The sequence below is a fragment of the Trichechus manatus genome, unplaced genomic scaffold (assembly GCF_000243295.1).
Source record: "Trichechus manatus latirostris isolate Lorelei unplaced genomic scaffold, TriManLat1.0 scaffold00029, whole genome shotgun sequence".
NCBI classification, from domain to species: domain Eukaryota; kingdom Metazoa; phylum Chordata; class Mammalia; order Sirenia; family Trichechidae; genus Trichechus; species Trichechus manatus.
In genome coordinates this window covers 8775461-8800968 of record NW_004443965.1, presented here as the reverse complement: position 1 = coordinate 8800968, position 25508 = coordinate 8775461, and the positions used below count along the sequence as shown (strand labels likewise).

Below are 25508 nucleotides of genomic sequence, written 5' to 3'. Positions count from 1 at the left end.
CCACCCAGGTGTGCCTCAGAAGACAGGCCTGGTGATCTGCTTCTGAAAGCTTACAGCCTTGAAAACCCTGTGGAGCAGTGCTACTCTGAACACGTCAGGGCCGGGGGGTTACCATGAGTCAGAATCAACTCGACAGCGACTAACTATAATAACATCAGAAGCATATAAGCTTTCAAGATTTGTTAGCTATAAATGGCTTAGCCAAGGATTTACCTTGGTTCATATTTTTCAAAAGCTGGTGGTTTAAAATATTATCTCCCAGTAGCAAGCTAACATGTTCTCATTATCTTTCATTTGGGGGATCGGTGCATTTTTGTGGACCCTCCCATTTCAGGCACCACGTACAGACCCAAACCTCACATTCAACAATATTTCTTCGAATTCCCTGGAAAACATTTCTATTGGAAACATGACTATCAGGTCAAATAGCAAGTGGAATATTTATTAATATTTAAATAAATACAGTTTTATGCACAGCGTTATAAGGGAAGAACCTAAGTTACTTAGATATTTTAATTTTGGTAAAAAAAAATTTTTGAAATAATTTTTATAAAGCTGAAACATGAAAACTCACCAGCTGACTTTTTCTGGATTTAAAAAACATATTCTTCATCATCTGTCATTTCTCCTTCAATTAAATTCTAAGGATGAATTTGCAGCAAGGCACGCGGCTGTCAGTGATTCTATTTTAGCTCTTCAATAACATTTCAACTGGATGAAGAACAACTTGATTAAGTTTAACTGCATCTCTTCCTTTCAACATTTCAACAAAAGGTGCTCTTAGTGGAAGTCATTTCATAACCCTCAAATTACAAATAACTTTATAAAATAGAGAGGCCCCAAACTTTTGACTTTGTTTTTCCTGTGACTAATGTGTTTTCTTCTCCACCTTAATTCTTTTACGTGAATCACAGGGACAAGTTAAAGGGCGAAAACAATGTGTCAGCTTATTAATGAGCTTTAATTGTTACCACAGAAAATTAAGCATAGTCTGAGAGTCAGGATTCAAGGCCAGCTATAAATCCTGGACTGGGAATCAGTCCTTACCCTATGATATCAGGAGAGTTTTATCTTTCTTGTAAAGAGAAGAGTCACAGAAAACAGTTCTGGCAAAACCTGTGAGGAGGACTGAAAAGGAACTCTTATAGATTGAACTGTGTCCACCAAAAAATTATGTCAAAGTCCCAAGCCCTGATGTCTGCGAATACAACCTTGTTTGGGAATAGGGCCTTTGAAGATGTTATCAGTTAACATGAGGTCATACTGGAGTACGATGTGTCCTAATCCTATCTACGTAAAACCAAAACCAAACTCATTGCCGTCAAGTCAATTCCCACTCATAGCAACCCTATACGACAAAGCAGAACTGCCGCATGGGGTTTCCAAGGCTGTAAATCTTCACGGAAACAGACTGCCACATCTTTCTTCTGTGGAGTGGCTGGTGGGTTCGAACTGCTGACCTTTTGGTTAGCAGCCGAGCACTTGATCACTGTACTACCAAGGCTACTTCTCATCTAAATGGTGTCCTTATAAAAAAGGAGGAGAAACACAGAGAGACAGACAGAGGAAGGACGGACACCATGTGAAGATGCATCTACATGCCAAGAAACTCCTGGGGCTGCCATAAGCTCAGAGAGACGAGGAGGGATCTTCCCCTAGAGCCTTGGAGAGAACACAGCCCTGACAAAACCCTGAATTTGGGCTTCTAGCCTCCAGAACTGGGAAAAAATAAATTTCTGTTGCTTAAAGCCACTCACTTTGTGGCACTTTGGTACAGTGCCCCTAGAAAGCTAATTCAGGAACTTTGCTAGAGACACAGTCATACCTCTGGCTGGCTGCACTCCAGTTCAGAAACTATTTTCAGTCATTTCCTACCCTGTTCAAGTTTGACCAAGGGGCCCTGGCACACGACAGAACTGCAGCCTGCAATGCCTCAGACTCAAGCTCTCAGACACTGGCCGATAGCATTGGGGAATTGGTGTCAATTGGTAGTCTTTTCCAAGGCATTGTCCTTTGGTCATCTTCCAAAACTGTATATAAGAAACAGAAAACTGCCCTGGAAGAAGACACTCGCTGGGGTTAGGTTATATAATAACTGGAAGGTGACCAGTGTGGGCTTCCTGCTGCATCCAAAGCAAGAAAGTCCTTGTAGATGCGTTCAATCAACACTATTTTTCCCCAAGTAACATTATAGCAGTTTGGGGGGAGAAAGACTGGAGGCGAAATAACGACCGAGCTCGGTGTGTTCAGAATCTATTTCATAACAATGCTCAAAGGTCCCCACCAGAAAATTTTGAATAAATGTCATAGTCATGCTTTTAAAATGATCAGAAAGTGCTGGACCATGACGCTATTATAGAACCACGTTATTTTTAAACGCACATTAAATGGTTCCCAAATCCTTTTATTTAAAACCCCCAGATAAAAGGAGTAGTTTATTCTCAAAGAAACTAAGACTATTTCTTCCTCAGAGAATAAGCAGTGAGAGCTGGGGAAGCATTAGCAAACAGCCCATCTGAGCTACGCAGACAAATAATGGTTTTGGTTTCTGTTAAACCCATAGACGTGACATAACCTTTACGGCTCTGTGATAGACAGTTGTGGGGTGGTTGCTACTGCTATTAACAAGAGTGTTCTAATTATTTATTAGCTCATTTACGGGGCAGAGTTAGGAAGAGTTTTTGCCCAGGTGACTTGTATCAAAATGAAGTAAGCAGATGTTATAGATCCTGAAATTACCGCCAAGTTTTTATGATTCACTAGATGCTGAGATGTTCTGAAAATTCTGCCTAAAATTGCAGCTTAGTTGTGAACACACCAATCATATAACTATGCTCCAAAAGACTGTGCCAAATGCTATGAAGTTTTAAGAAACATTTAGTCATCTCCCCAAATATAAAAAGGAAGAAACTATCCCTCTGAAAGTGGGATGTGAGAGCCAGGCCACTGGGGGGGATCTCATCTCTCTAAAAACCTGTCCTCACCTGTGCCTACACGGGCCGTGCACACACACAAAATCATCGGGCCATTAGGATGAGAAGATAGGTACAGGGTGATTTCCGTCTCAGTCTTCAGTTGTAACCCTCCTGTTAGTCTGAGTTCTCCAAGAAGCAGACACAAAGATAGGATTAGACGTGCAAAAGATTTATAAGAAGAAACCCCTGGGAAGAGAGCCAGAGACGGCAGGGAGAGCTTCTAGACTGCAGTACAGGCCTGACCCGTGTGAAGGAGAAGGAGAAGGAGAGAAAACATTTTCTGAACACTCATTTTTCCTGTTTGGTAGTGGGGCTCCTGTGTTGAGTATGAGCTGCTACATCTACTCTGCCTCTCTTACTTAACCTTTCTTGCAGGTTCTATCCAGTGCCACTGTTTACAGAAACTAATTTCTATGCCTATCATAGACTCTCTGATAGCTCTAGCCCTCCTGTGAGCAGGGGTGTTTATGGGGTAGGCTAAACCCGGAGAAGGGAGATAGGGGTAGATCTTCTCCTCTCTTTTGTCACTGACTCCCCCACTCTCTGCTCCCCTCTAAGAGCTAGTTTCCAGGTGCGATTACAGCAGCCCCTTCCCACCTCGAGGACGGCTCCTTTCCCCTGGTTCTGAGTGCAGTGCAATCAATCACTTTCACATGGCTTTTCTAGCCATGGTCTTGTAATGCCCACAAAATGATTGGCTGGGCCACAATCTTACAAGGGATTGGTCAGTATACTATACAAATAATTAATTGAGCCCTGTGCGATCCATCTAGGGGATTAGTCAGTTTTGCCTCCTACTATGGCTTATATAAGGGCCAATCACACAGAGGATTGGGGAACCTCACTATCATCAAGAAAAGTCTGGAGTGGAGCGTGTCCTTTAGACTCGGGGTCCCTGTGCTGAGAACCTGCTAGACCCAGAAAAGAGAGCTGTCACATTGAAGGTGGAGAGAGGCAGCTGCAGTAGGTTTGCCGGCCCATAGAGAGAGGGTTGAGAGCCTTTGGGCAGGTGGCCTGCCGGTGGAGCTGAGTGCCTCTGGACAGGCCCAGTGGAGCTAAAAGAGCTGTAACAGCTGTCCAAGTAGGGCAGAGGCCTGAGTGTGCCCCATGCAACACCCCCCACCCCCACCCCAGGAAACATGACAGTAGCCACGTGGGCCCTCAGGCAGCACAGGCCCAGGTAGCATCTTGGTAACCAGAGGAGGTGGTGACATGAAGACAGCATCTGACCTTAACCAGTGACAGAAAAATGCACATGAGTAATTTAGCGAGGGTAAGCAGTTCCCTTTGAGAATCTATTGTTATTGTTTATTGTTTTGCTTTCTATAAAAAATAACGGTGGCTTTCACTTTGTCAACAATGTGTCTCACGTATTCTGCTCAATCACAGATGAACGTGGCACCTAGAGAATGGTTGATACCAGTGGGTTTATGTGCCTCATTCCTAGCAGCCTTATGGCTGCCTGAAAGTTTGAGGCACAGCCTATTTACATGTGCACTGCAGACAGACAGTCAGGCATATACTGAGATAGCACCTACAAGTGCTCTCAGAGATGTAAAGGGAGGAATTCGTGCCCATCACTGGGCCTCAGGGTAGGATCTGCTAATGAGAGCTATCACTCAGCCTTGAGTAACTCCTGGAATGTCGAATGCCAGAGTACAGAAGCGCCAACCCAGAGACTGCAGGACCCCAGGGTTCTCTGCCTTTGGACACGACTCTTAGAGGACAGGAGAAGCTGGGAGTGCCGTTCTGGAGGCCGCCCTATATCCATCCTCCTCATAACCTTCTCTCTGGTTTACTGGAAGCAAAGGGCACCCACAGTGTCTGCCCACCCACTCATTGTGCCTCTATACCAATACAACACCCCACCCCACCTTACCCCCTCTCCACCCCAAGGCATCCCAAGACTGGGAGGCATCTCCTCACAAGAAAGTCTGAGGAGCAGCAGCATAGCAAGGGTAACTAATACCCAGGGGCAATCTCTAAGTTGCCCCCTCCACCACCCCCCACTCTACCCCCTACAATTTCAAGAAGAATAGACCTCCATACCTGCATTGCAGCAGCAGAAGCACCTTCTCCTCTCTTGTCCAGGTGCCTCAGTCAGGCGCCTTTTGTATTTTGGCACCTCGAAATGTCGTTCTGTATCTCGTCTGGTGCCCCCTTGGACTTGCACCCGGGGACAAGTGACCCCCTCGGCGCACCCCTGTGCCTCTGCTGAGGAGCCCTGCCCTAGCCCTGGCCAGCAAGGCAAACCTACTGTTGTCGAAGTTAAAAGCGCTGCTTCCTCCCAGCTATCTTTAATCAGCTGAAGCAGAACTTTTTGAAAGAGCCATTGTTCTGCTGAAACGGTTTAGTTTAGCTCTCTTGAACATTTCTACATTTCCGCCTATGATTATTATCCATCCCGATTGTTTTTTATCATTTTTTCCAGCAAACAAATAAATGAATGAGAAAATGAATTTCCAGTCTCATATGGACGTTTATACACTCAAGCCACCCTTTATTAAGTTAGCTTTCTGTGCCTGAGACATACCTGAAAAGGAAAATTACAACATATTGCATGGAAAAAACATAAGAATACAATTTCAAACACTAAATACTATAGAGGGAAAAAATTGCAGATATATAAGTTTATGAATCAGCATTTACATTGTGAGTGCAGATATTCAAGTATCAGTATTTGCCAAAACACAGACTGTCATTAACTTATGAGTGAGTTGGTTCTGACAGTGTAAGTTGTACGTTGGTTGCTTGGAATGTGGGACACATATCCTCCTAGCAGCAAGGTTATAATTGGTGGTTGGGTTCCCCGGTTAGCCAACATGACCCACTTTCCTGAGCCTACGCTGGTGCTGGCCTAATTCTGAGACCTGGGAGAAGGAGAGGAAGAGTTTTTTTCTCTTTCCAGTACATGGAGTCCACCCATGGGTAACATTCTGAAGTAAAATTTGCCCTTTCTCATTCTTCTCCCACCTGCTACTACCACAACGGCAGGCCTCCTAACTGCTAGTGGTCTTACACATGCCTCAGTGCTGGAGCCCCACTCAGGCAACCCCTCCCCCAAGCCCCTACCCCATGCAGCTGGTCAAGATTCCCAACCCCACCCCACCTTTCAGATTGCCTTGATTGACATGAATGCGAGAATGACTAATAGGGCCCCAAAATGTAGCTCAGTATTTCCATTTTGATAAAGGGCACTGACTGACCCCTCAGTCTCCTACAGGTGGACTTTCGGGGAGCTATATTATTCACCAAGGGATAGAATAAAGTACGGGGCTGACAAAAATGAGGGAGGAATCTTAACGAGATGGATTAACACAACAGCTGCAACAATGGGCTCAAATATACCAAAGATCATGAAGTCGGTGCAGGACTGGCCAAGTTTTGCTCCGTTGTGTTACACATAGGTCACCATGAGTTGGAGCCGACTCAGTGGCAACTAACAACAACACAAAGGGAATGAAATGCACTGGATACATTCCTCCCAGGGTCTTTTCTGCTTTTTCCTCTTACTCCTTTCCCTTCAGAAAATACTAACTATTTCAGTATTGCAAGATTCATTTCTCTCAGAATGGTTCTCCTGACAGCAATGCCTCCACCAGAATGTATGTGGGTGGGTGAGTGGGGCAGGGGTGTTTGCAATTTAGAGCTTGCTTAGATATTAGTTATAGGTCCCTGGATGGTGCAAACGGTTTGTGCTGGGTTACCAATCAAGGATGGCAGTTTGAATCCACCCAGCAGCACCACAGAAGAAAAGCCTGGCAATCTACTTCATTAACTCGTTGCCATCGAGTTGATTCTGCCTCCTAGTGACCCTATAGGACTGAGTGGAACCGCCCTATAGGGTTTCCAAGTCTGTAATCTTTACGGAAGCAGACTTCCACATCTTCCTCCTGCAGAGCAGCTGGTGGGTTTGAACCACCGAACTTCCAGTTAGCAGCCAAGTACTTAACCGCTGGGCCACCTGGGCTTGTTTCATGAGATCACAGCCATTGAAAACCCTATGGAGCCCAGTTCTACTCTAACACACGTGGGATGGCCATGAGTCTGAATCAACTTGCAAGCAACCAGTTATATATTACTTAAAACCTCAGAACAGAGACATTTTACTTTGCAGGTGCCTGGTTTGTATCCACCAAGAGACTGATTTTGTTTTCTTTGTGGTTACAGTGTTAGCATATCTTCTGGAAAGAAAAAAAAATCTTCTCAGCTTTTCTAGGTTATCCAATAAACACTCCCAGCACCATCCAAAAAGTGGGTGTAAAATAACTTTTTGTAACAAAACAAATCATCTGATAACACAAGAAAAGGATTAGTGAGAGACTTTGCTGAAATGCCAACTGCTTTCTCCGCTGCCACAGTCCCCCATCTTTGTGGAGATAAAGATTATGGTTGCCAAGGAAACAGGACCAGAGAGAGAGAGAAAGACAGAAACTTTGTCTCATTTGGTTTCCCCAGGACGCACAAAGCAAGCGGGGCTGTAGACAGAGCTGGGTGAGATTATAGGAGATTTATAATTTACTTAGTCAAATTGCTTTTAATTCATAGTCGTGCCTCTTGTACATTTTTCCCCCTCTGAAAGTTAGGTCTTGCACCTAGTTGTCCAATGCCTGACAAATAACAGAGCTTTAAAATTCATTGTCTATGATTAAACTCAAATGCAGGACAGATGGTTTGTCTGAGTATGTGTCAGACAGGCAAAGCACTTAAGATTTGTGACAGGCAAGACCAGGAATTAGCTGCTAAATTTTTGCATTTATTCATACATGCATGTGCATAGTGAAAACGGCTATAAAACTTATTAACATGTTCTCACTTTATTCACAATATTCCTAAACAAAACAACTGCTCTCCTTTTGGCAAACCAGATGCCCTAATCACAACTCCATGAACTCAAAAATCCATTTTTCTCCAGCTGTACGTATTGTGTACATTTCATTTTACTCAGACATTCAGGATGAAGACAGCATTCTTTTGAAAATAAGGCTTGCCCAAAACCCACAATTTTGGTCCCCAGTTCATTTTTTATGAACCTTTTATTGAAATATTTAATTATTTTATTGAACAAGCATTTGTCAATAAGCATTTTACATACAGAAAGGTATACAAAGCAGAAGGGTTGAATTCAATGAATAATCATCGAGTGCAACCACCACTCAGGGCCTCTATTTATTTTTAAATTCTCCATAATCTTAACTTCAGAAAATCCTTCTCAAAGAACAACACGCTTCCATTTGCTTCTTCAGTTCTCATTTCCAGGGGTGGGGCTCACCAACTGCAGACCTTCTCAGACTATCTTCTAAAGTCAAGTGCTCCAGGACACAGGGACCCAGGCAGCCTGGTTTCTCAGCCAGGCGTAGCCTGTGACTCACCTTTCTCCACATTCCTAAACCAAGAGTAGCAGCTCAGAGCTCTCTGAGTCCATAAGGATTCTCTGAGTCTGCTTCCATAAAGATTAAAGCCAAAAAAAACAAACCCGTTGCCAGCGAGTGGATTCTGATTCATAACAACCCTATAGGACAGAGTAGAACTGCCCCATACGGTTTCCAAGGCTGTAATCTTTATGGAAGGAGACTGCCACATCTTTCTCCTGAGAGCGGTTGGTAGGTTCAAATCGACGACCTTTTAGTTAGCAGCCGAGAGCGCTTAACCACTGCACCACCAGGGCTCCTATACACAATAGGTACTATATGCCAGGCACTGAATTCAGTGCTTCCTGTTAAATTTATTGCATTATTAAATCTTTCTATTTGATAAACCACCAGTAGCCATCAAGTTGACTTCAACACATGGAGACTCCTTGTGTGTCAGAGCACAACTGCCCTCCATAGGGTTTTCATTGGCTCGTTTTTTCAGAAGTAGATCACCAGGCCTTTCTTCCAAGGCACCTCTGGGTGGACTCGAACTTCCAACCTTTCAGTTAGCAGCCAAACACATTACCCATTTGCACCACCCAGGAATTCCTTGTATTTGACAGAACATATTAATCATTCCCATTTTACTGATGAAGGAACTAAGTACCAGAAATGTTAAGAAAATTTTCTATATTTAACTAAATTTGTTGTGAGGATTAAATAAAATGATTATAAAGCACATCCCTAGCATAATCCCCAGCCTATGGGAATCACTCAATAGCTAGGACTATTATTTAAAATGACTCTTTTATTATCCGAAGTAGAAGACACCGTGTGGTTGCTATCTAACATCTCTCGTCCCTTTCTCACTAAAAAAAAAACACATTATTGTTTGGGGCAGCAATGTGCCCAGTTAAAAGTACTTCTCCTCCCCAGTCTCCCTTATTTTTTGAGTTCCTGTGACCTAGCACTGGCCAACAAGAAATTAGTCTCACAAATGGGGCTTTTAGGAAAACTAGTACTGTCCCAAGAAAGAGGGAGTGTTTCATCTGGTGTGTGCCTCTTCCCCTTTGCCTGTCTTTATCTTTGCTGTCTGGAAAGTAGATGTGACCTGGAGATACAGCTGCCATCTTGCAAGCATGAGGAGCAAAAGCCCATGCCCAGGATGGCAAAGCAGAAAGTCAGAAGAGCCCTGGACCACTAATGACCTTGTAGGGTGCTGTGCCCGTCCTGCGCTGCTGATCTCTAGACATTTTGACGTTTAAGCCACTATGGTCAGATTTCTATTACCTGCAGCTGAAGGCAATCAAACTGATACAACCACCATTTTGGATGATCGCGCTATTGTCTGAATGAAAATTAAGAATTTTAAGTATCTTCTTTATGCTAAGGAACTATGGTGGTGCACTGGTTAAGTGTTCTGCTGCTAACCGAAAGGTAAGCAGTTCGAACCCACCAGACGCTCTGAGGGAGAGAGATGTGGCAGTCTGCTTCTGTAAAGATTACAGTCTTGGAAACCCTATAGGACACTTCTACTCTGTCCTATAGGGTCACTATGAGTTGAAATCACCTCAACAATGGATTTGGGTTTTTCTTTATGCTAATCTGTCTATGTATCCTGAGATGGTAAGGAACTCCAGAGAATGAAGGCCTGTTCACAATCATCTCTATATAAAATATCCTCAACCCTTCTGAGGATTAACATAAAGACTTAGTTTCTAAGAGTCCAAGCCCTGTGTATTGGCTTCTAACTGCTAACTTTCCCTTCTACCCTATCACACATGTGGTGTTGTCAACAAGATTTCCATGGGTCACCACCACTGTGCACTTGAAATCTGAGGACTCAGACACTTGTTCCCAAAGGCTTGGCTCTAGACCAGCCTCACCCAACATGGAATGGAACAATCCTTCTGTAAATACTGAGGCATCTGCTCTGGCATCTTGGTCAAAGTCCAAAGGCTGTAATTGCATTCTACCTATTTGTGAGCTCTCCTAGAGTTCCAATTAGGTAGTACTCATTTGCTATCCCAAAAAGATTATGCCCAACATTGCTCTGCACATTAAAACAATGAGGGGTCCTTCGCAAGTGATGAAGGCGCATCTCATTGAGACACGAAGGGATCACAAGGTGGGGTTGAGAGGTTTCATCTAGCCTTACACTGAGCCAGCTAGGTTGACATCCAATTTGGAAGAAGCTAAGTGTACCTGAAGGGTTAAACTTGTGGTTTCCAGAGCTATCACATGGAAATAATATACATACATATATTTAGACTTTAAATGATTTTTAAAGTCAGCAGATGAGAAAAATTGAACGCCAGTCCCTATTCTAACAGCTTTTATCAAAACATAAGCCACATAACTAATACAAAAATTAAATTCCTTCTAATAAATTTTGTTGTCTGAATATCACATGGTATGCGACTTTTGTACTTCATGAATTCTTCATTGAAAGATAATCATAAGAATTTTAAGAAACTGGACCCTCCATGAAATTCTAAGCTATGAATAACCCATAAATGAAGTGTTTTCCCTTGCTTAAGGAAATATGCAAAAAGGCTAAAAAAATTTAATTGTTTAACTTGTAAAATTAATAAGCCTATGTAGCTAAATGGTGAAATAAAGGGCATTCAGACAATATTTCAAATATCCTTCCTTTAATTAACTAGAAAGAACACATTTTCAATGCCTAAAATTATGTCATATTCAAATAAAGACAACCACAGACGTACTGAAGAGAAAATCTCTAATAATTTATTGACCTTCAGTTTCACATTGTGAAAAAAAAATAACAGTTTTACAAAACTTCAAAAATGTAGTAGTAGCAAACAAGCACATACGAACATGAACATTTTACTTCTTCAGCTGATACAGAGTTTTGTACGTGGACCACATATTCAATAGCCAAGGAAGGGATATTAATTCAGCTCTAATCACTCTTATTCAGACAGGTGTCAAGCTCAGTGAAAAGGGGCTACACAATTATGCCAGAAGTGGAAGGCTGCCCTTTGTTATCCGTTTCTACAGCAACCAGCCCACAAAATAAGAAGAACCTTCTCTGTCTTATGCCAAGGTTTTTGTGTGCACTGTGCTGTGAATTGTATTTGCTTCAAAGTGTGGGACGTTTCACAGGGTGAGAATGGTCAAGTAGTGAGCCCAAATGCCTACATCAATTCAAAGAGCTGGAGTCCAGAAAGTTCCCTGCAGGCTGGGGGCCCACCCTTAGCGTGGCTCCCTCTGGCTCACACACAGTAATTAATAGAGGATTCAAGGACAGACCACAACTCTGAAACAGCTGCAGAAAATTCCTCCTGCTTTCAGAAGCCATGCAGTGACACACACATCTCTGCTGATTTGCATCATGAACTACAGAACTGTAACTGCTACAATATAAAGACACCGACTATGCTGCCAGTACAATTAGACATTTGCATTGCTTAGAACACATCTAGGAATGAGGGACTGACTGTTGGGAAGTATTGTGATTCTTTTATTCCAACGGCTCATTTATTTTGGTCCAAGTATAACCCACTTATTCATGGCATGGACAGACAGCATTATTCATGTACAATTAGTCTTCTAAAGCATCGGGGTGGAAAGAAATGTTAAGGATTTATCTGCCATTAGACAATGCAAACACACTCACGAGATAAAAGGTTGTTACCAGCCGTAAAGCCTATTTTCTAAAATACAGTTATGTGAGAAACATCGACGAAAGCAGTGCGAGTTGCAAGCACTGGTCTTCCCCAGACACCTCTGGGGAAGCACTATTTGCGTCTAGCGCTAATACCTATCACGGCACATGTTTAGTAAACAAGCACTCAAACTAGCAAAGAATGTATTCACAACTGACTCCCAACTAGACTGGAAAACCTCTCAATGGGGGCAACTGCCTACAATTCTTTGGTGTTTCGTGGCCAAATGTGCCACTTGTACGCACCAAAGTGTTCTTTGAGACTTACCTAAGGCTGAGCACTATGTGGACATTGTACCAATGTGAACAGTCTTGGAGAACTAACACTTGCTGAAAGGTATGATGGGAATACAGAACAATGAGCCCAGGCCATGCAAATCTAGTCAGTGAATTAATTTGCATCTGTGATATTTCCGTTTTTCCTCTTAACAGTGGTTATGGCAAAGAATTCTTACAGGGTAATAAATAGATAAATAAATAAACTTTGGACAATGCCCCTGCCTGTGCCCTATATACAGATCTACTTGATAAAAATTTCCAGGATTTCAGGATATTGCTCCAAAAACAAACAAAAACTGTAAAGCAGTTTGGTCCTTTCCAAATTTCAGTAGCTAAGACTGAATGAGGTGAATCAGATGGGAGGAAGATGGGCAGAAAGAAGTCTCCTCTCACCCCACCAGTCATCAGCATAACCATACCCCCATGAAACCCCATTAAACGTTGGTAAGTCTAAGAAAGCTGACCTCCACAGTTTCTCTACCTTTAGGATGTAATTTAAATTTCTGTCTTCTAACCCTTCCCTGTCTTGACATTTAAAAAAAACCCACCCATTCCCAGCCCACCCTCCAGTTATATTCCAAATTGTAACATGAAAACTTTTCATTTCTGTGCAGCTAAGCACACCCCAACCGCCACAAAATGTGCAAAACATACAACCATTCATGCACGTCCATACACGTGAAGACAACTGTAGCATTGTTTCAGCATGCAGGCATCAAACAATAAATAGCTAAATCTATAACAAGTTTCTTACCAGCCAAGGGAAAGTTAGTTGAAAGTCACTTATAAATAGAAAAGAACATCTACCAACAATCCCCTCATTGTTCAGGAACCTTCCTGGGGAGCACAACCCCTTAGAGATGAAGGTGGAGTCCAAGTGGTCCTCATTCTCCAGCCAGCTTCCCTCCTCGCCCGGCAGTCGGGCTTTGAATCTGACCGGCCTCCGGCAGCAGCTGGTGGAGGGGTGACAACCATTTCAAATTTTACACATAAATGGTGGAGCCCATGGAAATCAAATGCTGAATATGGGACAGCAAGGGAAAAGGTCCGGCTTTTCTCTCCCTTTGAGGGGCTGATTAACGCTGACATTAATCCACAATTACAAGACAAGGACTAGATCACAGGTTCATTCATTCATATTTAAACCATGTGCTACTTGCACTGAAAATCCCACTCCCTCCCCAGCCCCTCTTCCTTCACGTCCAGTTAGAGCATTTACAAGGTGCAGTGGATTTTATTCACGTCTCGTCGCAACTTCTTCTCCTTCTTCTTTTCTTTCTCTTCATTAAATTTGGTTTCTCCAAAGTAGAAATCTCATATCGTCTTACCAAGCGACAGACAGTAAGCTAAAATAGAAGTAAAAAAAAAAGCATGAGGGATTTGTATGATGCCATGGTTTTAAGATTTTTGTTAGCAGCTTCAAAATTATTTAAAAAATTACTCAGGACAGAGCTGAGCAATAGTATATGTCCTTAAATGTACACACATGTGGTTGTATGTGTGCAGACGGCTGGCCCTCTAAGAACAATGATGTCCACAGAAGAACTTTCACTTCTTTTCTAAACATGTAAGTGCTCAAAATCAAGTCCATATGTTTAGGAGCTGTTATGAGTTATCATCATCTGTGCCCAATATTCATAAGCACTAATTCCTCTCCATGGTTAACCAAAGCCACAGTAAGGCCATCACTGTTGTTGTTGTCATATGCCATCAAGTCGATTCCAACTCATAGTGACCCTATAGGACAAAGTAGAACTGCCCCATAGTGTTTTCAAGGAGCAGCTGGTGGATTCGAACTATGGACCTTTTGATTAGCAGCCTGACCTCTTAACCATTTTGCCACCAGGGGTCCAAGGCCATCACTAAGGGAGTCAAAAGAGGGAGATATCTGCGCAAACCCTCCTTGACCCATTTACCATAAAGGACTCCAAATGAAATTCATTCACCATACAGAAGGCAGACATAGTAATCCCCTTCTTTAAATGCATCTCTGCTATTCGCTATGGCAAAGATCAGTCTCGCTTCCTTTCACATGACAACATACCAGGCCTCAAAAGCCCAAGGCTGAAGTTTATGCTCAAAGTTCATCCGTCTGCACTTAGGAGACGACAGCTGTGGTGTGCCCGTGTCGTTATCTACGGAATCTACCGACACGGAGCATGGATGTAAATTACAGTACCACAGCCACGAAGCCTGCACATTCACAGAAGCCGGAGTTTCCTCAAACACTACCCACCTTTCCCATGTGTCTCCTTCTGACTGGATAGAAGGGAATTTTGCAGAGGGCTTTTTGTCTTTTAAAACGTAAGTGTTCCGTCTGTTCGTGGAGCACATTTCTAGCCTTAATTTAAGAATCTGCACCCCTACTGCTATAACCCTAAGTATATCAAAAAAAAACAAACAAACCATTGCCTTCAAGTTGATTCCGACTCACAGTGACCCTATGGGACAGAGCAGAACTGCACCACAGGGTTTCTGAGGAGCAGCCGGTAGATTCGAACTGCCAACCCTTTGGTTAGCAGGAGAGCTCGTAACCACTGTGCCAGCAGGGCTCCAACCCTAAGTATAGACAAAGGGAATTCAGGAGGGACGACTCATGACTTGCACTGAATTCTTCTGGCTTTTGTGTGCTCACAAGTCTGATTCATTTCATCAGCTTTTTCTTTTGGCTGTTTCATAACAGTGATTCAAGCCTTCATGGCATTCCTTAGACTACGGTGTCATCCCTCCCACCCCCATCTCCTTGTAATGTATATACCAACATTATGCCAAAAGAATGTATCATGTAATAATATGAAATTTCAAGCTGTTGCATATTCAAATGGAAAAAGAAAAATCTAAAAGGGAAGAAACAAAGCAAATGAAAACCCAAGCGCTGGCAGGTTGGGGCCCCGCGGAGCCATGAAAATGGAGGATAATCAAAAAGTAATTTCCTTTTTGTCCCTCCCACCCACTGATAAAGCAGCAGGAGACAGTTAAAATCTCCTTGGTGAATGAGCTTTCACCTAGGAAAACTCTGGGTTAACACTATTAATTCAGTTGGCATACACATTTGGAGAGCAAAGGGGGTAGTCTCTGGGAAGTTTCTGCAACTTAGCACTGGCACCTACCCTACCCTTCTTTTAAGTCACTTCATTGAGCTTAAATGTTTTAACACTATCTTATGGGTAGTAAACTTTAGAAATTTAAACTAACATTTTCTCTGGCAGAAACAGAAAAGAGTGGCTTTGATAAGGCACTTCACCGCCCTTTAAAAGCAACAAACCTGGCCCCATCAAATTTCGTTGTTATATGCTCCACTCTCTGACTGGCAGCACCCAGGGTGGAGAGGATGTTGTTTCACATATAACCTAACACTTTATTTGGTCTGTATCCCAAGGACCGGAAGTGTGTGATTAGGTTCAAATACCCAGGATAAGATGAATTCAAGTGTTTGCTAACACACTCGTTGGAGGGGTGAAGAAGGAGGCACCAAAAATGAATAGAGACGGGACAAGTATATTACAGCCAAAGAAACTTCATTTTCCTACCACACACGAAGTTGATTCCACTGCCATATCTCAGAGCAAACCAAGGCCTAAACTGAAAGGGGCAGGAAAACTAAGAATGTTGAATATTTAACATATGCCAGGCACTGATCTAGGTATTTTCACTCCCCCACCCCCCCTTTTCTCCTTTACCAATTCTACCCAAGTCTGAACTGGGACAGATCTTAGAGAAAATATAGTTCACACCCCTCATATGACAGAGGAGCAATCTAAAGTACAAAAAGGTCCAAAGTCCACAGCTTAGAACTAGAACGCACATGTGGGTCTCTCTCCTTTCTGCCTCAATTTCCTTACTTGGCTCCAAGGATGCCCGCTGATCTACCAGTTATCATTTTAATGTATCTGCCACCATCAATGGCAATTTTTATGGCTCTACTGTGCAAATATAGTCAGTTCTGGCCTAACACCCAACCTGATGGGCTGTTAATTGATGCTTTTGCCTAGGAGGTTCTTTAAACCTGCTGTAGAGTTGAATCATGCATTCATATCGCAAATGAAATTACCACTTTCCAAGCATTTCTTTATTTGGGATTACAGAGATGCCAGCAAGGCTGCAAAAACCAGTTTGGTGTGTGACGCTGTTAGCCCAGTCGCTCCCCAGAGGACATTTCTGACTGTTCCTGCTCCTTTGAAGGGGGTTTTAGTCTAAGAAAATATTTGCTAACTGTAATACGCTGGAGGAGGTAACTAAAGACATGAAAAAAATATGAAGATTAAATTGAAAATGAGGCCAATTTTAATGGTGTTTTTAAATGAGCTGTAAGAGGTAGGGAAAGAAAACACAAATGAGATGAAACCCCTTTCCGCTTAGCCTAACTACCCTGAGAGTTCCTTTTTTCCCTTTGCAGTATCCTTCAAAGGCGTGAGGCATACTGGGGAAAACAGAGCCCCAAGCTTCCAAGTACTGAGTTAGTTTTCATTGTGGTTCCTCCAAAGCAGAAAGTTTTTATTTTTCCTCTTATTATTAGTTGTATGACCATGAATCACCAAAACAAATCAACACGTCTGTGTGCTCTGTGCCACACTTACACGTGGTTAAGTAATTCCTGAGGCAAATCCTAAGAATGCTAACAGCAGCGGAGCGGTCATTAAGGAGGGTGCCTGGTTGAGAACAGTGAACTGTGCGGGCCTATTCATTATCTGAGCCAAGAGTATTATATACTCGTAAGTGCATAAGACAACCATTATGTACTCAGATATATGACACAGAAACACAACTTTTGTTAGCCCTGACAATAGGGTCAGCAGACTGATTCACTCTAAAAGGCTGCAGTTAGGGCCGTTTAGGTGGCTTCGTGTATCCCTCCATTGGACACATTTATACAAGGCAGGTGCAACCTTTTACAAGTTCAGACCTACATTCCACTCTAAAGTTAACACATGTCCTAAAGGGGGCTATATTTTAAGGGAAAAAAATTTCCATAAACTACTAAATGAATTTTGGAGAGGCTAAACTAGGAATGAATTTAAGCATTCAATTGTTTAAAACCTACTTCATTCCTAGAGGTACCTTGGAAGAAAGGTCTGAGGATCTACTTCTAAAAGATCACAGCCTTGAAAACCCTATGGAGCACAGCTCTACTCTGAAACACATGGGGTTGCCATAAGTCAGAGTCAACTCGATGGCAACTAGTTTGTTTTTCATTCCAAAAGGGATTGAGGAGGCTAAATTTGAATATTAACAAAGTACCTTTTAAGATGACACCAATATGAAGCCCAGGTTTATTTAAGGGGCAGTTTCGCATGAGGATCAAATACTTACCTCCTGGAGCCAGACAGCCTGGGTTCAAATCTCACCAACTCTGCCACTTACTAACCTCTATGACCTCGGGCAATCTACTCAATCATTCTGTACATCAGGTTTTTTCATTCATGAAATGGGATTAGTAATAATACCTCACAAGGTTGCTGCGAGGATCAAATGAGATGATCCACGTGAACACTTGGCACAGTTCCAGGCACACAATGATGGCTGAATTAACACTGGTCAGGGGTTCACTAGAATCACCTGGAAAACTTTCTACAACTACTGATGCCTGGGCCCCACCCCAGACCAAATGAAACCAAATCTCTGGAATGGGCAGTTTTTGAGTGATTCTAAGGGCCACGAGGGCAGAGAACCACTGGCTTATGTTATGGAGGAAGAGGGGTTACAGCTGTGGTTAATACAAGCACTTCAGCGCTGGGGTGCAAAGACTTTTATTTTTAGTTTTTGGAGTGCTTCTGTAGTAACGACTACATGGATGTGCCTCACTTCACATACTGAACTCCACATAAGCAGATTAATTATACGCATACCTCGACCTCAGCTAAGTGGACTTACCTCATACTATTTAGGATGTACTGCACTTAAGACGGCAGATGCTTCCAGGTGCTGACAAATGCAGTAGGAATCAGTGAGTATGGGACTGTGGTTATGCTGTTCCACACATCTAAGGTTGGATCATAGCAGTCCAAAGTTTTGCATCGCTGAATGCCAAAGTATCCTCCAACCACGTAGAGTTTGTTTCCGGAGGCCACGGCATGGCAGCTCATGCGCTTTGCTGTCACGTCTCCCACCTTGGTCCACTGGTAAGTCTCACTATTGAATTTATAAGCAGAGCAGGCGGAGAACTCTGTATCTCCCCCCATGATAAAAATCTGGTTACCCAGCACGGCTGCTGCTGTGTAACGCCAGGGCTGGGGGCAGGTGGCTGGTACCGTCCACCTGTTTTCACATTGATCGTAACATTGAACCTTGGGGAGCTTGTCATGACTGACACTGGTACCTCCGAAAGCAAACAACTTGAGTTTGGCACTCACTACTGCGGCATTGCTAACGCCTTCTCGGAGTGGGGCCACCATGGTCCATTTGTTGGTTGTAGGGTCATACTGTTCTACTTGCTTTAGAGAGACTGAGGGGGAGGCTGGGAGGCAGCCAGTTGCGGCCGTGTGCCCCCCAACCACATATAGGCAGTGCTTAAGTTCGGCAGAGCCATGGCCAAACCTGGCCACAAGCATGGGGGCAGCTTTGGACCACTCCTCATGCAGGGTATCATAAACCCAGACATCTTTCGAGACTCCATTTTCTGACCCCCGCCCGCCAGTAATGTACACTTTGCAGCCAATTGCACATGCGCTGAACTCTTTTCTTGGGCTGGGGATGTCAGCCTTGGGGATGATTTCTTTGGCCTTCTGGTCTACCAGATACAGTTTGTCACACATGAAAGTCTGTCCACCCAGCAGGAAGAGGGCATGGCCGGTTTTCCGAGGTCGAGCACATAGGCTGGTTACCACCCCGTCATTCTGCAAGATTTTCAATTTGCACCTGATGGCCTCTTCCACAATCTCCTTGCTCTTTCTCTGCTTGGTGATGAGTTCCTCCATGGCCACATTCTCCATGAGATAGATGGCAGGCAGGAGAGCCAGCCTCACTGTCTGCAACAGTTCTGGGAGGTAGCAGTAGCGCTTCTTCAGGTCATAGCTGATCCAGTTAATTGCAGACTCATACACAAGCCTTTCATCTTCCGTCTCCAGCTCTTCGCTGGACAAGAGCTGCACCACCATGTCCTGGGGCAGCTGGAGGAAATCTTCGTTTTTCCTAATGGTTTGAAAGTTACTGAGACACATCCTCCAGGAGAGTTCGTACAGCTTGGTGCACTGGTGTGCGTCGGACAGCAGCAGCATGCCCAGGCAGTTGGTGGGATGCAGGTTCTTTTCCAGGAACTCTGCACACGCATCCCGTATGTCTTGAAACTCCAGCATGTCACCCGCTTCCAGGAGCGATTCTGCATTTTCTTCATTGATGATGACCCGGGAGGAGTATGCATAGTCAAGCAGCAGCTCCAAGACTTCTGGGTGGATGGAGTTGTCAAAGTTGACTTCGTTGTCCTGGCTCTCCTTCAGGCCGCCACTGAACATGGCTTCAAAGTAGCGGCTGCACGCAGCCAGTACGGCTCGGTGGCAGGGGAAGGTCCGGTTTCCAGCGTGGAGAAGGACATCGGTGAAGAGGCGCTGCTGGCGTAGAAGGTTCAAGTGCGTGAGAACGCTGTCTGCATAGGAGGACTTGTGAAACAGATAGATGTTAATGGAGCCAGTGCTGGCCCTGGACTTGCGGTTCTCATGCACGCTGACTGACATTTTGTTTCCACTCCTAAAAAACAAAACAAAAGCATTGAACTTGATGCTGCTGACATTCAGGACAGCAGAACAAAGGCAACAATCATTTTGCACAAAGCAAACAGAACACTTTGCTGTTAAGCCCTGCTGCCTACTGTTCTGAAGAATGTATGGCCATTCCAGTACAAAGCCAGAGACAATTACTTATAAGGAAAGGCATTCATTGTGATACTGGTGAGCTATTTGAATAACACACTGTTAAAAAAAATCCCTGCTCAAAGCAGGTTCGTCTTGGAAAACCTGATCACCAGCTTTCAGGATACTGAAGTCCTTGAGAATGTAAGTCAGCAAAAGCCAAGAGGGCAAGGTCTCATTCTCATACCTCCCTGTCCTAGTCCAGCTGATTCACTGCAGGCCACTTAAAATGCCAGGCCTCCTGCTCTCATAATGCCAGGATGGGCACCTGCTTTCATGCCCTGTGCAACATAAAGCCATGTGGAAACCAAACACCTACTAATTAATTCCATTAAGAATTCCTTTGGTAAGAGCCCGTATCCCTATGTGTTCAGTAAATGGGAAATGTCAAATTAAAATTATAGGCTTAGGCCACTTCCACAATGATCAGACTTTTCTTTAAACGTTACAGATCATTTCTCACCTGACAGCTTTACCACTACAGAGTTCTAGAAGTGCCCTAATATAAACATTACCATAGATTGGTAATGGCTTTAGTGAAAAACACAGAAGAGACGGTGGCCACAATCACCACTGCTCTTTCTTGCTCTGGACAGCTTTCAAAATGAGGCTGTGGGCACAAAAAAGCAAGCATGTTTTGAGCAGCATACTAATGGATGCCATTTTTCTGTTCTTCCTGCTTTATTTCAATTCTTGGAAAACCAGTTGCAAGAACAAAGGTTCCATCCACCCCTCTTTGGATTAAATGGTACATTGCCTGGACTGTTCTTGTACGCCTGCAAATGCCGGTACCTGCATATAGGGAGTTCAAACTCAAGCACTGCTTTATTTAAGTTAAAGAATACAAACGTATATATACACATGTGTGTGCATAATATATTTTGCCAAATATATCTGTTAAACTAGGGCCACCCCAGAATGTGCTGACTAAAGTGCTTTCCACAGTAATTAAAATGAAATTATAGCAAAATCTAGCGCTATTTTTTTAATTTTTCTTCGATAAACAGTAGGGTAAAAATACAGGAAATGCCACCCCTACCTTTCTCTATCATTTATCTTCAAACACTGAACCACAGGCCCTTTTTACACTACTCCTCTGTTACTCCAAAGGAATAAAGCCCTCAAGAGCCAGCCTGTCAAGGTAAGCTGTTTATCCCAGGAGGGTAAACTATATGGATACTGTATCCGTTCCAACCCCAGAACAGCCAGTCCTCACAACACAGCTGAAACTGATGGCCTCAGTGTTTCCTTCAGCATCCAGATATCTACTACTTAATTTATATTCCGGACATGTTAATAAATGCAAATGAATAATTAACTACAAATTCATGCGCTAAAATACTAAACTGGGCTTCTCTTGATCAGCCTTGGCAGGCACAGAAAGTAACAAAGGGGAGCGCTTTACATGTCTATGACACACCGCCACAAACCATTAGGTGATACAACTTGTCTGCTTTTATTTTTAGAATGTAACATCTCATTATGAGTAAACACAGTTTACAGGAAGAAAGTAAACAAGAAAGTCCTCGGGCTCTGGTGTTTGGAAAGCTTTACAAAGCACCAGGTATGCTTTCGTCTCCACAGTGAGCTGGGATATGAAAAACAATTAGGAATCAAACATGGTCCCCATCTCAAACTAAGCCTCCGCTACCTAGTTCATTTTAATCCATAAATGACCAGCACAAACCTAAGTAAATGCACCAGGCTTCCAAAGTGCTAAGACATGTATTAGCATCCCTCATGCTCTACCACTGTAGTTGTCATTTTAATTAATACACTCAATATGATGTACTTAGAGAAAGATTTTAAGCCTAAACCTCAAAAGATTGTATAAATACTTCTGTGCCTAACACAGAAAAACTTAAAATTTGAAAGGAGTAGCTATGCAAGATGCTTTCAAAGCAACCTCAAAAGCTGCATCCTGTTAGGCTAAGAGCAAATACAGCTCTCAGGGAAAAATGGGGCTCTGCTGCAACCAGGTGCACAAGTACCAAAGTGCTTGCACATTGAGCTAGCATCACCCTGGGGCCAGAACACATTAGATTTGGGGCAGAGGAAAGCAACTTTCACAATCAGACCTACACTTAAGAGAAACAGTTTGTTTAGAAGATCCCAGGAATAGGAACTATGTACATCTCTCTGCATCCTGTTTATGCTCCTGCATTTTCCAGATTGACACATAAAGACAGAAGAAAGGGCCTAGCCAGTCATCTTGGATACCATCCAGACAGAAAAGCGAGCCACAATTGAAATCTAACAATCTTGCAGTGATGTTTGATTAAAATAAAAGGTAAACTTATAGACCCAAGGGAAACGACTTGCTTTTCGGACTAAAAATCATGCAAACATCAATACATCAGCAGAGACCATTTACAGTCACTAAACACACCTTAAACATAAAATGAATCATCCTTCCGGCATTTTTTAAGCCCCTAGAGAAATAATATTTGCATGCCAAATGTCCAAGAAAATGCACACATATACTTAACCTGTGTCTACAAAGAAGACCGAGAAAAGGACTGCTATTATTGTCAACATCAAAAGTGCTCCTAGTTACAGTAACTTCCGTTCACTTAATGCTCCTTACACACGCCCTCTGCCTCCAATACTTAGCGTCCCATCGCACCCCTTCAGTATTGAATCTGATCTCAGTTCAAAGTAGAAACTAGACAGATTTTCCATGGCATTTGCGTTATTTATGACACTGGAACAGCATTATAAAGATCTTAACAAGAAAAGCATTTTCCCTTACAGTCCTATGTAACACTCGCAACGCTCTTTAACACGCTGGCCATATCTGTGAAGGCAACACCAAATTGCTTGTAGAACAAGTTCAATGTTTCACCTCCACCCCGCCCACCAATTACTATCCTTTGAAATTCTTAAACTAAAGGTCAAACATTTGCATGAGAAGAAACTAGTTTTTCAGAAACCAGTTTTTATCTACTACTTACAGATATTTCTCCTCATGAACGTGCCCACCCGTCGTGTGGGCGCGTGGCCCCAACTTTCCCCCGAGCCGGCTAGGGTGCAACGTGGGCCACCAACCCAGAGTGCTCGGCCCTGGAGGCTGCGGGGAGCGAGGCAGCGCGACACCCGCCCACAGGGAAGCGCTGCTTTCCGCAGAGGAAAGACGCTGATCTTACCCTGCCTGGGTTCCTCCCTCCCCCTGCAGCTCGCCCGGACGGTGCGCCGCCAAGGGGAGCCCTGTCGGCCCCTGCGGCGATGCCCGGCTCCTGTTTCCTGTGGAAGGGCAGCGGCTCTGCATCAAAAACGGCTTCCCCAACACGGAGCTCGCAGCTCCAGGTTGCACACACACCTCTTGCGAGCACACCCATCGCGAACACACTCCCGCAGCCCAAGCAGCCCCTGCAAAACCCGCCGCTCCGGCAACAGGTCCGGAGCAGTGGCGAGAAACTCACAGCGGTGGCGACTGGCCTTCGCGCACAGCCGGTTTGTTCTCGCCTCGGTGGCCCGGCAGGGAGGCAACGAAGTGGGCGTCTCAGACCCTGGGAGCGGCAGCGACTGCGGAAGGAGCGCGCATGGGGGGCCGGCCGGGTAGAGGACCACGCCGGGGGCGCTAGCTCGCGGGGCCGGCCACTCTTGGAGGTTCGCCTCGGCCTCACGGTCCCCGCGCCGCGGACCCTGTGCCCGCGACCCGCGAAGCGTCTCCCGGATGGTGACTTGGGAGGGCAGAGCGAGCCTGCGGCAGCAGCTGCCCGGAAAGGAAGCGGGCTGAGCGCTCGGGGGAGGGAGCTAGAAAGCGCCGTGCGCGCCGGCGGCCGCCTGGCGTCTGGGCTCGATCCCAGCGGCACCGCCGAGAGCCTACTGCTCTCAGGCTGCTGGAGCGGTCTGCGCCCGGCCGCCCTGCGCCCGGCTTTAAGTGCCGCGGCGGCAGCGGCGGCGGGGAGGGAAGAGGAGGGGAGGAGAAGGGAGGCAAGAGAGGGTGGGGGCGCGTATGCAAAGAGAGTGACATCGGGGGAGGGGAGGAAGCGCTTTAGCGCTGCCGGTGGAGGAGGAGGAGGAGGAGGAAAGGAGATGGGGAAGAGCGTGTCGGGGGAGTTAATCGAGAGAGGAAGTGGGGAGGGGGGACGGGGGCTGCGTAGAAGTGGAGAAAGACAAAGGGGACGCGGTGTCTCAGCCACTAGCAGCTGCAAACTCTCGGGGACCACGAATAAAACAAGTTGTCTTGGGTCGAAGTGTCTGTGCTTCTCTGGCCCAATCCGGTTAATGGCTAGCCCCAGAGCTGAGGGACTCACCGCAGGGGAGCGCAGCTTGGGACTGTGCGTTCAGCGCGGCCAGAGCCGGCGACACACTCCAGAAAGGATGACGAGGGGTGAACTGGGTGTCCGCGGCATGCGCCCTGGGCACGCACAGCCCACCTGCTCGCTGGTTAGGACACCCAGACAGGAAAACAGTGGCGAGGGAAGAGGCACAAGTTTGGACACTCCGGGAACCCTGCAGTTTGGGCAAGCCGGGACTTATGGCTTCTTGCTGGCAGGCGGCCACACAGACTTGCGCCCCAGGCGTTTTCCATGGGTCCTCACACACCACCCCTCCCCAGCCCCAGCCCCCGGCGGGTGCAGCACCCGCAGCCGGACTCTGCCCCCACGCCACCCGGGAGCAGCAGCAGCCGGGGCACGGTTCGGCTGGGCGCGCGCCACGTGCTTCCCAGCCAATCGCCTCGGTCGCTTGATTCAAAGAGAACTCCTCAAAGGAGTGGCCTCGCCCCCTCTTTCCTTGGCGATAAAGCCAGAGTCCTCTCAGGATGGATCCTTCCCATATTTTATTGCTCTGTGGTGTTACTGTGGAGTTCAGTACAAAAAAAAAAAAAAAAGGCCCAGCACGTTTGTTTAAAGCGCCGCCGGCCTGCCAAGAGGAAGGAAGGCGACTCAGAAAATAATCTCGCTCAGCGATAAACATTTACGAATCCCATTTTTTATCTCTGCAGTTAGGACTTGTGTTTCCTCTGAGAGCTAAAACGCCTGTTTGCTTTTTATTCGATATTTGGAATAAAACCTATGACTGAACCATAGAGATTACCGGTCCAACCCCCTCCTTTTACCGATGAGGAAACTGAAGTCCAGGGAGATGTGAATTGTCGGGCTCCAGGCCACGCAGCAATTTAGCAGTGACCCAGCCCTGGAGCTCGAGTGGGGCTCTCGCATCGGAGTTTTCTCTGACCTCTAGCCCAGCTGTCTTTAAAATACTTGGTACAGAAATGGTTCCAACAGGCTAAGGAGGTCCTTCCTGGAGCTACCAGGATCCAGGGAGGGCTGAAACTGAGACTCTGACTCTGTTGGTTCTTCATTCTAACCCCACTTTCCCTTATCCGCTTCCCTCCTGGTTTTTCCGCGCTGAGACTGTC

The 25508-nt window shown here is 44.9% G+C and overlaps 1 protein-coding gene across 1 annotated transcript; it reads right to left on the bottom strand.

The window, feature by feature from the left end:
• Positions 1-13551: 13551 nt before the first annotated feature.
• Positions 13552-23652, bottom strand: ENC1 (ectodermal-neural cortex 1). The gene is made up of 3 exons (XM_004374498.3): positions 23563-23652; positions 18171-19979; positions 13552-13645 (listed from the first exon to the last, which is right to left on the bottom strand). Exon 2 carries the CDS (start codon positions 19964-19966, stop codon positions 18197-18199), a length of 1770 nt encoding a protein of 589 aa, XP_004374555.1. The 5' UTR covers positions 19967-19979; positions 23563-23652; the 3' UTR covers positions 13552-13645; positions 18171-18196.
• Between the last annotated feature and the right edge of the window lie 1856 nt (positions 23653-25508).